At 39.7% G+C, this 18,689-nt stretch overlaps 1 protein-coding gene across 3 annotated transcripts in view; it reads left to right on the top strand.

Annotated features, from left to right (window-relative positions):
• The window catches only part of adamts10 (ADAM metallopeptidase with thrombospondin type 1 motif, 10), a 95,247-nt gene that overhangs the window by 65,728 nt on the left and 10,830 nt on the right, over positions 1 to 18,689 (top strand). For all 3 annotated transcript variants that reach the window (XM_087263630.1, XM_087263631.1, NM_001123274.1), the window contains 4 exons: positions 8,906 to 8,986; positions 10,561 to 10,724; positions 14,706 to 14,832; positions 16,869 to 16,998. In XM_087263630.1, the coding sequence (XP_087119756.1) occupies positions 8,906 to 8,986; positions 10,561 to 10,724; positions 14,706 to 14,832; positions 16,869 to 16,998 (502 nt within the window). The remainder of the gene's footprint in view (positions 1 to 8,905; positions 8,987 to 10,560; positions 10,725 to 14,705; positions 14,833 to 16,868; positions 16,999 to 18,689) is intronic.

Below are 18,689 nucleotides of genomic sequence, written 5' to 3'. Positions count from 1 at the left end.
TCAGCAGGATTGCTTCAGCCTCCACATCAAAGTTCCTGAAAGCAAAGAAGGTCAAGGTGCTTCAGGATTGACCAGCCAAGTCAGCAGACATGAACATCATGGAGCATGTCTGGGGTAAGATAAAGGAGGAGGGATTGAAGATGAATCGAAAGAATCTTGATGAACTCTGGGAGTCCTGCAAGAACGCTTTCTTTGCCATTCCAGATGACTTTATTAATAAGTTATTTGAGTCATTGCAGAGATGAATGATTGCAGTCGTCCTAGCTCACGGGAGTCATACACAATATTCATTCTTTTTCCACTGCACCATGACTTTATATTCTATACTGTACATTATTTCTGTTAAGTGACAAGACTTTTGTCTAAGCAAAGTCAGACCTTACTGTCCTAATGAAATAATTAAAAATCAAAGCATGATCATATTTTATTTTAGTAAAATAAGCATAATTTAGAGGCCTTTGCCTTCAATATAAGAAACTTTTGATACCAAACAATCAGCTAGAAGTCAAGCTATTATTTGTTGTTCCTAAAACTTGGGATAGGCGACTTTTGTTAGTTTCATAATATCATAACCAGCCAGAATTGATCCAGTGAACAGGCTTTGAGGGACAGCAGCAGTTTAGATGTTCAGCGTGGGTTTGGTGTTGTTGAATGTCAGTCTGCTGGACTGAAGGTTATTCTCAGCTGCAGGAAGCTTCAGTGAACCACTCCCTGGGCGGCCGACAGAAGAAACACTGACCGCAGTGGCTCGCCGAGGCCCAGATGATGGCCTATTTTTGGTTCGTGCAGTGTTTGTGTTGAATTTTGGAGCATACAAATACAATTTAAACAAAGACACACATTTTATTTAGAAATGCGGTTAGTGAATGAGGTTCTTTCAGGCATTGTTCTCCACAAAATATGCCAGCTGAGTGACCAATCTACACGAATGACCACTAATGATTTGACTGCTTCTCACTCTCTGTGTATGTGGGTACATGTTTTGAGTGATTTAGTATATATATTTGGGTTCTTATTCAGAGCCAGTTCCAAAAATACAGTGTTTTTATGGCTCAATCTGAAGTATTATGTATGGATACATGGGCACAGATTGTTCAGTTCCAAAACGGTTTACTTTTTTTATTTGGTTCTGTTAAGTGAATGAAAACATGTAGTATTATGAATAAATTTACGCTGGTAATGGAATTAATCTGATCATCTCAACCTTCTCCTCATGTTTGATTCTAAAGAGAAATCAAACCACTTTTTATTGTCACATCATTAGCAGCACATGTACTACAATGAGTGAAAAGCTTAGGTGCTGGCTCCAGACAGACAGTGCAAAATACAACGACGTACTCCAAAACTAAACAATATATGTCACCATCCTTCAGTTTGTCTCCATTCCCCTAGAGGTCCCCGTGTTTCCCCTCTGTATTTGTTCTTCCTCATGTGTTCTTGTTTACTTAATTTAGATCACCTGTGACTTGTTCCAGCCAGTGTATTTAAGTTGTCACTTTGTCTGTGTTCCTCACTCGGTGTTTGAGTCATCTCTGGTGAACTTGCCTTGCGTTTCCCTTGATCTCCTGAGCTACATCTAGTAAGAGTGTTTTATTTTCCTTGTTGCTGACAGCATTAATTATCTGTTTGTTTTCTCCCCTCGTGGAGTTTTCTTTACATGTTTATTATACTGTTAGAGTATTTTGTATACCTCATTCTGAGAAGAACCTAAGTTGTCTGTTTTGCTACCTCATTTTTGAGAAGAACCTAAGTTGATATTTTTTTTAATAAATGCTTGTTTTCCGGATTCCCTCTTGGAGTGTTTTCGTGTGGGTCCAACACAACTTCCTCTGTGGCTTAGTGGTATACACATCGGTTTCCACACCAGAGACCCGGGTTCAAGACCCAGTCGTGACAGAAACACCGAGTCAGACATGGACCCAGAGGCACTCAGTACCAAAGAACTGTTGGCAGTGATTGGCAGTCATGAAGCTTTGTTCCAGCGTCATGAAGAGGTTCTCCGTCGTCAAGTGGAGGTGATGACAAAACACTCAGAGCTCCTTGCTGATGTCACGTTGTCCATTCGGCAACTCTTTCAAAGCCTTCCTGGGGTTTCTTCTCCTGCTTCTCCTGCTGCACCACCCCTAAGTACCAACAGTCCTCCCATAGCTCCAGTAGCTGCTGCAGAGCCCAGACTTCCACCCCCCAAGCCATTCTCTGGAGATCCTAGTTCCTGTCAGGGATTTCTCACCCAGTGCTCTCTCACTTTTGAGCTTCAGCCCTCAAGTTTTCCCACTGACCGCTCAAAGATCGCTTATATTATCACCCTTCTGACTGACAAGGCATTGTCTTGGGCCTCTGCGGCATGGGAGTCCCAGCCTAGTTATTGCCAGTCATACACAGCCTTTGAGAAGGAATTCAAGAAGGTGTTCAATCACCCAGTTAGTGGACAGGAGGCTTCCAAACGTCTCCTTACTCTCCGTCAAGGTCCTCGCAGCGCTGCAGACTTCGCCATTGAATTTCGAACTATTGCAGCAGGTAGTGGATGGAATGACGAGGCCTTAAGAGTCTGCTTTTTGGGCGGATTAGCTGAATCCATTCAAGATGAGATGGCCACCCGGGAACCAGCCAAAGACCTAGAATCCCTTATTGATATGGCCATTCGCCTTGATATTCGCTTGAGAGAACGGAGAATGACTCGAGGCAGAGCATCCCATTCCCAAACTCCTGTTCACAAACCTGCATCTCCAGTTCATGCGCCACCAGTCAGACTTCTCCCAGTCAATGAACAAGCTCCCGAGCCTCCAGAAGATATGCAGCTAGGTCGTTCCAGACTCTCTCCCAGTGAAAGGGACAGACGGATGAGGGAGCGACGATGCCTTTACTGTGGTATGTCTGGTCATTTTCGATCCACTTGTCCAGAACTATCGGGAAACGAGGGTCCCCACCGAGTTACAGGAGGACTGTGATGGGGAAAATAAGAGTTCCTCCTGCCAACACCGTTCTAGCTCTCAAAGCTATTTTGTCCTGGGAGAGTCATCAGTTCCCAGTCCAGGCAATGATCGATTCAGGGGGATTCAGGATCTAATTTCATAGATCTCTCCTTGGCCAAGAAACTTAAGATTCCTACCCACCTTCTCCCTCATCCCCAGTCAGTAACTGCTTTGGATGGTAGACCCCTTGAACCCGGCAAAGTAACTGAGGCCACTCAGTCCCTGAAGCTTACCATTGCTAAACATCAGCAGGAGGAGACTTTCTACCTTATTGACTCTCCCGAGTATCCGGTCATTCTAGGTCATCCCTGGTTGCACAGACATAATCCCCATATCAACTGGTCTACTGGTTCCATTCTAGATTGGAGTCCTTCATGTCACTTCACCTGTTTTACCCATAGCCTCTCTGCCCCTCATCCCGAGCCTCAAGATTCTGTAGATCTGTCTCAAGTTCCCGCTGTCTATCATAAGTTTAGGGCAGTATTCAGTAAGTCTCGAGCCACCTCTTTGCCACCTCACCGCCCATACAACTGTGCAATTGACCTTCTCCCCGGTTCCTCTCCTCCTAGAGGCAGAGTCTTCTCCCTATCTCCCCCTGAACAGGCTGCTATGAATGCTTACATCCAAGAGTCCCTGGCAACTGGCATCATCCGAGCCTCCACTTCCCCTGCTGGTGCTGGCTTCTTCTTTGTGGGGAAGAAGGATGGGGGGCTTAGGCCTTGTATCGATTACCGAGGTCTTAACAAGATAACCATTCGGAATCGATATCCCCTGCCTCTTATGGCTACTGCCTTTGAGCTGCTGCAGGGAGCTTCCATTTTTACCAAGCTCGACCTTCGCAATGCCTACCATCTGGTGCGGATACGGCAAGGAGATGAATGGAAGACTGCTTTTAACACCCCCACAGGCCACTATGAATACCTGGTGATGCCTTTCGGCCTTACCAATGCCCCTGCCGTGTTCCAGGCACTTATCAACGACGTCCTCCGAGACATGTTAAATATATTTGTATTCGTTTATCTGGACGATATACTTATATTTTCCAAGTCCATGGAGGAGCACGAGGGCCATGTCAGCAGGGTTCTCCAAAGACTCCTTGAAAACCATCTCTTTGTCAAGCCAGAAAAATGTGAGTTTCATGTTTCCCTGACTAAGTTTCTTGGGTACATTGTCACCCCTGGTCACCTGGAGATGGACCCTAGTAAGATTAAAGCTGTTCTCAACTGGCCTATTCCAACCACAGTAAAAGAGGTGCAACGGTTTGTGGGCTTTGCAAACTTTTACAGGAAGTTTATCAGGAATTTCAGCTCAGTTGTGGCTCCCTTGACAGCACTGACAAAGGGAGGAGGAGTCAAGATTGAATGGGGTCCTAAAGCAGCGGCTGCCTTCCAGGATCTCAAGGATCGATTCACCTCAGCTCCCATACTCCCTATCCCTAATCCAGACATACCCTTTATGGTAGAGGTAGATGCCTCAGATGTGGGTGTAGGAGCCATTTTATCACAGAGGAATGAGGATGGAAAACTACACCCCTGTGCTTTCATGTCACGTCGCCTGTCTAATGCCGAGCGCAACTACCACGTGGGGGACCGAGAGCTGCTTGCTGTTAAGTTGGCCTTGGAAGAATGGCGCCATTGGCTTGAGGGCGCTCGACATCCTTTCCAGGTACTTACAGACCATAAGAACCTAGAATATCTCCAGCAGGCCAAGCAACTGAACCCTCGGCAGGCTCGATGGTCTCTGTTTTTCAACAGATTTCAGTTCATCCTGACTTATAGACCCGGTTCCAAGAACCTTAAGCCTGATGCCTTGTCCCGAGCCTACTCTCCAGAGACGCATGAAAAACCTGTTTCTTCTATTATTCCTAGTTCAAGGATTGTTGCCCCCCTCAGATGGGATCTGGAACAAGTGGTCCGTAAGGCTCAAACCAAAGAACCTGATCCAGGGAATGGACCGTTGGGGGCTCTATATGTCCCTCGAGCAGTGCGAGCTCAGGTCTTGCAGTGGGGTCATGAGTCTGTATTGACCTGCCACCCAGGTAGTTCCCGTACTTTAGAATTCCTCCGACGTCGCTTTTGGTGGCCTTCCATAAAGGAAGATGTTAAAGGTTATGTGGAGGCCTGCCAAGTATGTTGTCAGGGAAAATCATCACACCAGCGACCTCAGGGACTGCTCCATCCCTTACCTGTTCCCCACAGGCCTTGGTCACACCTTTCCCTGGATTTCATTACAGGACTTCCACTCTCCCAGGGCAACATGGTCATATTGGTTGTGGTGGACCGATTTTCCAAGGCTGCCCGGTTCATTCCTCTGCCCAAGTTGCCATCGGCTAAAGAGACTGCTGAGCTCATAATAAGCCATGTTTTCAGAGTTTTTGGCATTCCCCAAGACATTGTTTCTGACCGAGGTCCACAATTTCTGTCCAGATTCTGGGGGGCTTTTTGCAGACTCTTCGGAACCACTGCCAGCCTATCATCCGGGTTCCATCCTGAGTCTAATGGTCAGACAGAACGAGTTAACCAAGATTTGGAAACCACTCTACGGTGCATGGCAGCCAATAACCCCACCACTTGGTCATCTTACATAATGTGGGCTGAATATGCCCACAACACCCTCAAGTCCTCAGCCACCGGACTTTCCCATTTTGAATGCCAATTTGGTTATTCCCCTCCATTGTTTCCTGAGAAAGAGGTCCAGGTGGGAGTTCCCTCAGCCCAGCACTTTGTTCGACGCTGTCGACGAACCTGGAGGAGAGCTAGAAGCGCTCTCCTTCGAACCTCCCTGAGATACCAACATCAGGCTAATCGCCGTCGTCGAAGGCCTCCTACTTTCCGGGTTGGCCAGAGAGTCTGGTTGGCCACTAAGAACCTTCCACTCCGGGTTGAGTCGAGAAAATTGTCCCAGAGGTTCATCGGGCCATTTAGAATAGCCAGGAAAGTTAACCCTGTTTCTTATCGTTTGTATCTTCCTCGTTCACTTAGAATTAATCCCACATTTCATGTCTCTTTATTAAAACCTGTCTTGTCTTCTCCCTTTGCCCCCCCTCGCAGACCCCCTCCACCTCCCAGGATCATTGACGGCCAGCCAGCCTACACGGTCCACCGGATACTGGATTCCAGGAGGGTCCAGAACTCACTTCAGTATCTGGTTGACTGGGAGGGCTACGGGCCAGAGGAGCGCTCCTGGATTCCTGCCAAAGACATCTTGGACCCTAGTTTAATCCGGGAGTTTCATACCCAGAGGCCAGGGTGTTCTGGTAGGAACGTCAGGAGCCGTTCCTAAAGGAGGGGGTCCTGTCACCATCCTGCAGTTTGTCTCCATTCCCCTAGAGGTCCCCGTGTTTCCCCTCTGTATTTGTTCTTCCTCATGTGTTCTTGTTTACTTAATTTAGATCACCTGTGACTTGTTCCAGCCAGTGTATTTAAGTTGTCACTTTGTCTGTGTTCCTCACTCGGTGTTTGAGTCATCTCTGGTGAACTTGCCTTGCGTTTCCCTTGATCTCCTGAGCTACATCTAGTAAGAGTGTTTTATTTTCCTTGTTGCTGACAGCATTAATTATCTGTTTGTTTTCTCCCCTCGTGGAGTTTTCTTTACATGTTTATTATACTGTTAGAGTATTTTGTATACCTCATTCTGAGAAGAACCTAAGTTGTCTCTTTTGCTACCTCATTTTTGAGAAGAACCTAAGTTGATATTTTTTTTAATAAATGCTTGTTTTCCGGATTCCCTCTTGGAGTGTTTTCGTGTGGGTCCAACACAACTTCCTCTGTGGCTTAGTGGTATACACATCGGTTTCCACACCAGAGACCCGGGTTCAAGACCCAGTCGTGACAATATACTATTAGCAATGTTGACAATGAATATGTAAAAGACAATAAATACGTGAAAAACAATAAATACATAAAGAAAAACACACATTACACACGTGTAGACACAGATAGCCAGTAGACAGTCAAAAAGGTGTACACACAGTTCGACTGTTGATGGAAAGTTATTGTAGGCAATATTGTTTTAAGTAAGGATTCGATTGAAGTGCAGTTCATGCTACATCTTGATGGTATGCAGTGAGGGTATATAGAAAGAGTTTGTGTGAGGTGTGTCAAGTGTTCATCAGCCTTATAGTCTGTGGGAAGAAGCTTTCCTTTAGTCGGCTGGTGCATGACTGGATGCTGCGGAACCGTCTGCATGAGAGTAGTGGAGAGAATAGTTTATGGCTTGGGTAGCTGGAGTCACTGATGATTCTCTCAGCTTTCCTCATGCACCACCTGGTGTAGATGTCCTGGAGAGAAGAAAGCTCACCTCCTACAATGTGGCCAGCAGTTTGCACAACCCTAAGTAGAGCATTGCGATTGCTGCTGGTGCTTTTTCCATACCAGGTGGTGATGGAGCCAGACAGGATGCTCTCCACAGTGCAGGTGTAGAATGAATGGAGGATATGGGGGCTCATTCCAAACCTCCTGAGGCCCCTGAGGAAGAAGAGGCATTGTGTCTTCCTCAGAACTGCATCTGGGCGAGCAGTCCATGTCAGATTCTCAGCGATGTGGACTCCAAGATTAGTACGTTATGTAGTGGTGTTTTGGAAAAATGAATGGTATAGTATTTGTGATATTTGGGGAAAACAATTAAATGTAATTAATTTTATAAGAATATTTAGGTCTTATTTAATGTCAGTTTCGTTTTTTTAAATAAATGATTCAATTGTTCCTTTTGTTATCTGTTTTTCTAGAAAAAATATACATTTTACTCAAACACTTGACTACAAATTGTAAATCCAGAGAAACTGAGATTTTTTAAGTCTAAGATTATCAATGTTTTTATAGCAGTATGATGAAAATACAATAAAAAATGCTGCTAGCTGTTTATTTAAAGTGTTCTTTTAACTTACCATGGATTTACTAGGGTAGCTACAGTAAAGGTAAGAATTCACCAAGCTTGAACTTTCAAATGCAGTGTAATGCGAAACTTCATTATAATGACTTATAATGAAACTTCATCTCACGTGCCGCATTCGCATGTCTAAAAAATTTGATGTTTATGGAGCGAAAACTGTAGTGTGATCGCGGCTTTCTAATAGAAGTAGTTTTACCTACTATTACTAGTTTAACAAACTATTAAGATTATCTAAAATTAGTTAGAAAAGTATCTGCATACTGGAATGGAGTTTAGTTGTTTTACGACTTTTCGTGGCCAAAAACATCCTCTCACATTATTGGTGCTGTGTAAGCATTATCTATTGTACATAGATTTAAAAATAAATTGAAACTATTGCATGCTTTATGATATGGTGTAATAAATGTAAACGTTTCTTATGATTTACCACATATATGTAGACACTGCATGAAAAATTATGTCAAACAATTTACTTGATAGTCTTGGAAAAGTCATGGAATTTTTGTAGTAAAAATGCAAATGAACCCTTATAGTAAATACATTAATTAATATTACTCAGTGGTTAAAGACGTTAAACTGTAACAAGCACATTACAAGTTATAAAGTAAGTTGAACTGAATTGCTTTACTAATTAATGGAATATTAAAAAAAAGCAAACTAAATCAGAATTCTTCAATTGGTTATGATCCCCATGTTTAGTTGGTTTGTATATGGTTTAATGTTTTGTGGCAGTTTTTACCACATTGCCTGTTGAGTGATTATAACAAGATCCCCATCTGTGGCAGGACTGGATTGAAAAATTAGCTTTCTTTTTTTACTCTTCGGTCAGAGGCTGGAGCTGTTTGTAAGCCTGTGGTGGAATCTGGCCTTAAACACATTGTGTGTTGGGCAGCAGAACTGAGGGACGTTGCCCAGGAATTCAGTTGGAATCTCAAACCTCTGCATATCCCATCACAGTCACTCTCGCTGAAACACCACAAACTGCATTGTTCTCTTGCTATGAATAAATGTATGCATATGTGTGTGTGTGTTTTTTTCCTCAGGTTATGAAGAGGTGGTCAGAATCCCCAAAGGATCTGTATTCATACACATCCAAGAGCTCAACATCTCTCTGAATTACTTGGGTGAGACACCATTTTTCATGGTTTGACTTAAATATGAACCTCTCATGAGAACCAGAACTAATACTCTGTTGGGGTTAATGGATTTTGTAAAGAGCTTCTACACTAAATTAAAAGTACAGATTCAAGATGCTTTAAGGTGCCTCTTGTGGATCAGCTGAGATGGTTTTTGACTTTTTCACTTTTTAAAATGAAGTGTTGTACAGTGAAATCGGTTAATGTTTGTTTATGAGGGCAGTTTTTGTAAGTATTAAAGTATGTTTTAATATCTGTTCATCTAACTGTCATGCAACAAAACTTTATGCTTTTGTATGTCAAAAGAAAGAGAGAAACTACTAACAAACTGCCTACTAACATTTGATTGCTGTTGAGCACGTACCCATTTATCACTGATTGGCCATTGTGTTCACATGCTCAACAGAAATGACTCTGATTGGCCATGAAGGTCATCAGTCCACCACTGTTCATTGTGTGCAAACGCAGATACAAGAAAATTAAGCATTTCTAAGCTGCGAAGATCAGTCAATGCATCAGCTGATCGCTCGTATGTCAGTGTGAGCAGATCAGCTCATTGATGCAAATTTCCTGTATCTGTGTGTTCACTCGGTGAACAACTGTGAACTGAAGACTTATCATAGTCATTTTTGTTGAGCATGTGAACACAATGGCCAATCAGCCGTGTTTAAGAACATGCTCAACAGCACTCAATTGTTAGCGGGAAATGGACGTTATAACAAAATACACAATGGCTGCTTTTCAATCCTTCTTCAAAATATCTTTATTTGTGTCTAGCAGAAGAAATAAACAAAGAACTTTTGAACAAGTGAAGGTAGAGTCAATGATGACAGAATTATTTTTTGGGGTGAACTATTCCTTCAAAGCAAATTTTATTTAATTTTTTTTGACCCAGTGCTCATTGTGTACTCACCTAAGATTGAAAACAACTAGTTGTTAGTATAATATACTAGCATAAATAGGCCTGTTACGATATCTATTTTTTTGGTTGTACGATATTTTGCACCAAAATGTATTGCAATAAATGATATTATTGTCACTTTATTTTATGCCACTTATTATACAATGCCAAAATTCAAGTACACTCTACTATAGAACACATAATATCTTATTCTTAAGAATATTTAATTGAATTATAGTCATTTTAACAATGTAATAATGAGGCATTGGAATCAGAATGTCCCAAATCAATTCTAATAAATGTTAACAAAAAAGTGCAAGGCAAAAAGTAACAGAGGCTGCGATATCTGCTATGAGATCTATTTTCAGTTGTCAGACCCCAAATGAAACCATACTAAGTAACATTACAAATTAATTTATAGTAAATACTATAAAGTTTTTTTTACCCATACTAACACTAACAGCTCCAACAGAGATAGAGAGGTTGCACAATTAGCTAAAATGTTGCAAGAATTGTTTTTTATGTATAGACGATGTATATTGCATTACCAAAATTGATTGAGGTCATGTCGATGTGTTGTGTGGTAACTAATTCTGCATTTTTTCAGTGCCAAATAGTCTGTTATGTATTGCGGCCTGCTAATTATTTCCATTATCACCAGTGTTGAAGAGCAAAGGGGATCAGTACTTCATCAATGGCAAGCTGACCATCGATACACCGCGCCGCTTCGACATTGCCGGTGGTACCTTCCACTACCGGCGACCCGCCAATGAACCAGAGACCCTGGAAGCTCTCGGACCTACCAACATGACCCTGATCGTGATGGTAAGTCAGAGATGCTGGGTGGTCTGTTCAAGCAGGATATTTGTGCTCTGCCTCTGTTGGTACAGATGCCTCAGAATTTAGACAGCTGCAATGTATTTGCTATGGGGTCAAGTGTAATTTTCTGGACAAATGTTATTTAAAGCTGAAGTGCTTTTTTTTTGTTAAAAAACTTTTGGTATCTTGGTTTGATTTGCTGGAGGAACAATGGGAAAGCCACTTGTAGGTTAATTGCCTGAAAAGTGTAAACAATGTAGATTTGTTTTTCGATTGGCCGTTCAGATTAGCCCGGCAAAGCAACCACGGTTCATTTTGGGTCAGAACTATATGTCCGAGCAATGGAAGATGTGGATTTTTTGTGAAATTTACCAAAAACTTACTTTATTTACTATTAAAAGGGTTAATTCCATTTTGAAGATCCATCCAAGTTTAAAATGAGATCTTTCTTAAAGGCAAAATATATATATGTTTATTCAAATACAAAAAAACTGTAGACTTGTAATATATACAGTATTTAACTGACTTACATTATTCCAAATGTTTTGAATAAATGAAGAATGTTGAAATGAAAATTAGCACTTTTTACTAAGACACAGTTCATGCAGTTCGTTTAGGCAGGTGTGAATGTACCAATTGCACTCAAGTGCGCACCAAAAGTGGACCAAAAAAGCGTACCAAGATCTCCTTGAAGAGGTGGTCTCGGTAAGCCATGTCCCAGTTTGACAAAATTTACTGACGCACAGACACACTCAGTATAAAAACACTGTTCCCAGATCAGCTTCTGTACATGTGATTTAAAGAAGAGCGAAAGGGGAAACTTTGGGATTTGAGTGTGTTTTTAAACAGACAAATACACTTAATAATGTGTAAATGTTCATCCTGGAATCTTTTATTTTAAATACTTTTTTGTCTTAAATGAGCACAAACAGGTATGAAAGTAATCGAATACTTTCTTTTTTCCCTTTATTTTTATGCAAAGAACATACAGAGAATATACAGAGATTTTATCATACATAGTAAAACCCACTTCAACAAACCCTAAATACACTGCCTAAAGAAGGAAAAAAGAAAGGTAATTATAAAAACAATAATAATAGAAAAAAATGCTTAATTTTTTTAAATAAAAGAAGAAAAATAAATAAATAAAATAACAATAAATACATAGATAAATAGAGTGACAACAGTAATGGGTTATACGATCAGGGATAATGTTGTAGGTTAACATAGAAAAAGCTTGAGGTTCTGGACAGAGAAAGAAAATACAAAAGGATTACAAAAAAAAAGATTTCAGTTACATACAAGACAGCCATATTATTCCCCAGGAAGTACACTTATAGCAGAGAAATATGATAGTAAGGGTTGCCAAACATATGAGAATTTGCTAGAAACTCTAATTGAATATTTAATTTTTTACAAGTATAAAAATAACATCAGATTTTGCAGCCAGTGTGATGATTTAGGTGGATTTAAAGATTTCCAGTGCAGTAAAATTTGTCTGCGAGCCAGCAAAGATGCAAAGACTATTATGTTTTGTTGTCTTTGAGTTAGACTCAGTCCGTCAGGTGGAATGCCAGACAAAGCAAACTCTGCACATGCCCTAAGCTGTACTTCACACACGTATAGAGTAAGCTTAGGGCACATCCAAAACATGTGAGACAAGTCTGCTTCGCCTGTGTGACATCTTATACAGGTCTTGTCAAAAGTAGAGTTAAAAGAGGCTATCTGTGATCTACTTAGATGTATTCGTTGTATAGTTGTATAGTTTTGGAAGAACTATCATTTTAACACAGTTTACCCTGCCTGCCAGGGACAGGTAGAGCATCCTCCATTTCTGAAGCTCAGATTTAAGTTTACTCAAAAGAGTTGTAAAGTTCTTTTCATATAATCCTTTGAAGTTTGGTGTGATATTAATACCCAAATATTTAAACTCAGATCTTGTCATGTGGAAGGGAAACACAGAGTCGGGCATTTGCCTGGCAAGTGTATTTACAGGCATACATTCACTTTTGGAAATATTTAACTTGTACCTTGAGAAGGTTCCAAAATCATCTAAAACTTTGAGAATGTCGCTGATGCATGAAAAAGGATCTGAGATGTAAAGGAGTATGTCATCAGCATATAATGAGAGCTTGTGTTCGACACCCCACCTAACTATTCCATGAAAACCAGGTATAGACTTTAATGTTATAGACAGTGTGTCTATTGCGATTGTAAATAAAAGATGACTTTATGGGCACCCCTGCCGAGTGCCCCTTAATAAATAAAAGGTTTTTGACCTCCATTTATTAGTAAGCACAGAGGCAACTGGAGAAGAGTACAACAATTGGATCCATTTGGTTAAACTGGGGCCAAATCCAAACTGATTCATAGCGATAAAAAGATAATCCCATTCCACTCGGTCAAATGCCTTTTCGGCGTCTAATGATACTAAAATTTCAGGTACGTCCTGTGATATGGGCGGGGTAGGGGGGTGTAGAGAACATTTAAGAGACAGCGGATATTGGAAAAGATATGACGCCCTTTTAGAAAACCGGTCTGATTAGCTCTAAGCGAATAGGCATTAATTTTGCTAAGATTTTGACATCTGCATTCTGCATCTGACGATATGAACTACATTTAGTTGGATCTTTTTGGGTCTTCAACAAAAGAATAAACAGTGCTTCGTTGAGAGAGCTTGGTAGAGTTCCTTGAGAAAAAGTGTACAAACATGTTTAAAAGTAATGGGGATAATTTAGCAGAAAGCTTCTTATAGAAATCGATGGGAAAGGCATCAGGGCCTGGGGTCTTGCCACTCTGTAATGCTGATATGGCCTCAGATATTTCATGCAACTGAAGGGGGCGGTCTAGGTCTTTTTTATGATCTAATGAAATGCTGGGAGTATATATTTTATTAAAAAACTCTATCAGTTTAAATGGGTCCTTAGATGCTTCAGATGAATAAAGATTAGAGAAAAAGTTTGTAAATATGTTGTTGATTAGAAGGGGGTCAGTTGTCAGTTGAAATATATTGTGCTGATGATCTAGATTGAGGTTGGTGGGCTAAAAATCAGCTAGCTTTATCACTATGCTCATTAAAATAACCCAGAGATCTAAGAATAAGCTGTTCTGCATGGCTAGTTGAAATTAAATTATATTGTGTCTGGAGACCATTTTTTTCCGTATAGAGTTCTGGTGAAGGAGATGTAGAATACTGATTATCAATTTTAGATATTTCATCAATTAAATGTTGCCTTTTTCCCCCCTTCTCTTTATTAATAAATGCGGTATATGATGTAATCGAATACTTTCATTATAGATCTGTGCGTTCTTAAAGGGACACCTTCACACATATAGTGAGTTTGGATTTCATTTGTACTTTAAATGTAATTATTTTACATTATGACTACAAAAACAATAAATGAAACATTACCTAACCATTCTTATTTTCATAATTTAATTTAAGTCGCAACATCAGTTCAATTGCAAGCCAAGTGATGAAACAGCTTAAATGAAACTTATTTTTAACAGCAGTTTTTGTGGATGTCAAATTCAGTCGCACTAGAATAAATGTTTTGTATTAATAATAAATTCTTCTTGACATGATGCTGACAACATCAATCAACTACAGTGTTTTAAGGGCGTGTCAAATTAGGCATTGTTTGCAGGCAGGCAGCGAATAAAGAGGACAGGCTGACCTTATGCAAATTGCTTACAGAGCTTTATAGATTAGGTACAGAAGCGAAACTCTAATTACGGACTCGTCTCAGCAGTTCACAATGGACTCTTTCTTTTTGGAGATCAAACTAATTTGTGCACTTTGATCTTTAAATTTTAGCAGGCATTTCATTCATAAACAGTTATAGTGCATTTTGCAGCAGATGAAAAGTAAAATCGGAACAAGCATACAGTATTAAGGTCCCTTTAACAATTCAGCTTCAGATATGAATCAAAATGATTGAAGGTCAGATAAATTTGTTAAATCCTGCGTTGTTTAATGTGTGGCAGGTCTTGGTCCGTGAAGAGAATCCAGGAATTCTATATCGATTCAACCCTCCAGTCAGCAGAGATCCTCTGAGCAGTTACTCTTGGCATTATACATCCTGGTCCCGCTGCTCTGCACTGTGTGCTGGAGGTAAGGAGTTTTCTGGTCACTAACTAGCATATTACAATCATTGACACAAGAAAATGCCACTTAAAGGCATAGATAACCTTTAAATAAAAATGTTAAACCTCCTATCTACTTTCAAGATTTGTGTAATATGTTTTTTCTGCAGAACTTTAAAAACGTTTTTATTTTGTTGTTGATAAAAGTCATGGTCTTTGGTGATTTATTAACTGCAAGTAAACTATTAATGTCACTTTTTAAAAGTCAAAAGCATGCACTGAAAAAAGGTAATTAACCCTTGTGTACTGTCCAAATTGACTAGCCTTTAGTTATGTTCATGGCTGTTTTTTTCCAATTGACTTCCATTATAACAACACTTTTGAGCCATAACACCAAATGACAATAATTGAACACAACAATTTTTGATTGTTGGTGTTTTCCTGTTGGGTGGAGGTAAAACATTTTTACTTTTAATCATCAATTATCACCATTAACCCTTTAGATAGGCCTGTGCAAAAAAGGTTTTGTATGGAATTCAATGAGAAAATCAACTCACACTCACTGTCACAGGAGCATGCGCGCACACAAACACACACACACACACACACACACACACACACACACACTAAACTCCATATAACCATATGATTTTAAGCTAGAAACTCTTTTTTTTCCACTGCAGCTGATGATCAAATGTAAATATGTTACACATTTTAGTTTTTCTAACAGGGAAACCAGCAACAATTAAAAATACATGATTATATGCTGTTATGGCTTTGGAATCAAAAAATGTCGGTATGATGGAAGTCAATGGGGCAAAAACAACCAGGAACATAATGAAAAGGGTAGTGAATTTGGCCAGTGTGAATTGTTAAATTTTCGAAAAATGTCTAAGAATTTTCACAAAATATGGGTCAAAATAGGATTTGTCAGGAAAAATCATTCCATTTGCTGAAATATAGAGAAAGTTGTGGCCAAACAGCACATACTGTAAAGGTTTAAGGGATAGTACACCCAAAAACTAATTAACTGAAAATACTGTCATCATTTACTAACCCTTCACTTGTTCCCAACCTGATTGACTTTCTTTCTTTTTCACAAAGCAAGATACTTTGAAGAAAGCCAGAAACCTGTAACCCTTGACTAGTATTTGTTTGTTTTTACTATGGAAGTTAAAGCTTTGGAACCACTTTAGGGAGGGCAAATAGTTTGTGTAAATTGTCATTTTTTTGGGCAAACTATCTCTTTAACACATAAATCCTGATGACTCAAGCGCTTCTCTTGCAGAGTCTTCAGGAACAACAGTTTTGTTAGTTTTTTGTTTTTTGCTGACCTGTATTTACTATTTGAGTTACGAAAAAAAGAGTCAAGCACATCTCTGATTTTCTGAGTATGTTTACATAAACAGTAAATGTTAGTATTTGGATGATTGTCCCTTTAAAGTTTTTCCTCAAAGCAACTGACGTAAATTGTATACGTGTTTCACAGTGATTGCTAAATGCGTAAGAAGATCCAATTTGGTTCACACAAACAGTGTAAATACCCCATGTCGGCTTGTAATGATATACATTAACTGTTTAAAAGGCTGGGAATAAAGCAATTATACAGATTTTATATACTAAGAACCCCAGCTTTGATGTTGCTGTTGATGTTTTTTTGATCCTCAAGCTTTTTTTACATTCATGCTTTGAGAGTAAATGACCCGTGTTTCTTCTTTCTGATAAGAAACTATTAGCTGTAGCTCAGAACTAATTTGCTGTTGAAAACATAGACTCTGTTCCAGAATCATTTTAAGGCATCGTGAAGAATTGATGGCTCACAACCTTAAAGAAGAAAACACAGTGCATCACAGTGCATTAAAATAAATCCATCCTTTGGAACAGAGCCAAAGTATTCAATAAAACTGGCACAACAAACAGAAAAAAACATAAGAATAAACCTAAATAAGAGACTGTATTTACACAAAGACAATAATGAAACATCAAAAGCTTCATGTTTGTCTGATTGAGTTTACAGAAATCAACTGTGATTTTATATAATTAAGCCTGTTCTGTGTGTCACAGGGGTTCAAGTCCAGCAGGTAGTGTGCAAAAAACAAGCTGATCTCTCTGTGGTCTACAATCACTTCTGCGACAAGAAGAACAAGCCCAAAGACAAGAAAAGACCATGCAACCAGGAGCCTTGTCCTCCAACGTGGGTGTTCTGTATGTGTGTGTGTGTGTGTGTGTGTGTGTGTGTGTGTGTGTGTGTGTGTGTGTGTGTGTGTGTGTGTGTGTGTGTGTTTGTGTGTTGCATTAAAATCCTTCCCAAGAGGTCTGATCACATATGTATTATAAGTATGCTTGCTAGGGGGGAACATATGGATTTTCGATCACACAAACTGTGGTCACGGCTGCATTAGGACACAATCAGATGCCCTTATAAGGCATCTCTGATAACTGATTTGACATTAACTGTAACTATTTATACTAGGACTGCACAATGCAATGAAATAAAATTGAGATTTAGACAAATTTGATTTGTAAAAAAACACATAAGCTGTGATTTGAATAAATATATTCAAGTATATGCATTACGACTTTAGAGTTAAGTGAGGCACATTTTAAATCATGAACTGACAGTTTAAATGAAGCTGACACTGCAATAAGCAACCCATATTTTCATTTGCTGGCAACATGTCAATTAAAAAGCTTGTGTTACTTGTGTTACTGTTTAAAATTGAATGCTTGATTTGAATCAGTGATTCATTAACTTTTAGACTCACTCTGAAAAAATCACTTGAGTAAGTTAATCATAAAGTGGAGATTCACTCTGAACAGATAATTTGAATCAACAATTTGTTAACTGGACACTCACTCTGAAAGGTCATTTGAGAAAGTGAATCGTAAAATGGAAATTCACTTTGAACAGTTCATTTGAATCAGTGGAGACTCACTCTGTAAAGCTCAGTTGAGTAAGGTCCAATCCCAATTCTCATTTTGTACCCCTACCCCTTTCTCTTTCCCTTGGCCCTTACAACTCAGAGTTAGGGGAAGGGCTTCAAAATGTACTCTAAGAATTGGGACAGCACCTGCACACGTCATCATATGGCATTTCCATCTCTTGCTTCATATGAGATCAGACGATCGCGACTGCTGTAGTGATTTCAGTTGTGTTATTTTTTGGTATTTATCTTCAGGAGATCACTGAAGGCATATATTATGTCATCGTAACAATCTAATGTGGCAATAAGATCGTAACCGTGCTTTGCATTTACACAGTGGCCATATTCTATTTAAACACACCAAAAACAACATTAACATTATAGCAGACACTGTAAAAAGCCCATTGACAGCCACTAGACTTTTCTGACAGGATATTCGAGTGTCATTGAGTGTCAATGTTGTGGGACTGCTGTACAGAAGTTATTATTAGGCATTATAGACAGTGGAATTAAGCGGATTTTATTTATTTATTTTTTTAAGCATGATAGTAAAACACGAACGCGGTTATAAATATATTAAAACATGTGTTTGTTTGTTGTGACTTCCGGGTGCAGCTGTGGCTGGTGTATTCTGGGAAATTTTTCTTACCCCTTGCTTTCAAATGTGGTCCTGAAAAGTCTTCGTTTGAAGGGGTGTATACCCCTTGCCCTTAGCCCTACGCCTTCAAGCTAAAGAGAATTAGGCCCTTCACAGGCACGCGCAAAACGAGGGGTAGGGGTAAGGGGAAGTGCTACGAGGTAGAATTGGGATTGGGCCTAAGTCAATTGTAAAGTGGAGATTCACTCTGAACAGATTATTTGAATCAGTAAGTTCCTAATTATTTCATAAAATAATTATTCATTGCAAAATGCTGCATGTTTAAAAAACGTAATTGTTATAAAAGCCCAATTGTTTTTTAAT

This window comes from Danio rerio, chromosome 8, assembly GCF_052040795.2.
Source record: "Danio rerio strain M-AB ecotype USA chromosome 8, GRCz13ab, whole genome shotgun sequence".
NCBI classification, from domain to species: Eukaryota; Metazoa; Chordata; class Actinopteri; order Cypriniformes; family Danionidae; genus Danio; species Danio rerio.
Note: the sequence above shows the minus strand (reverse complement) of the source record. Positions and strands in the feature narration are given on the sequence as shown.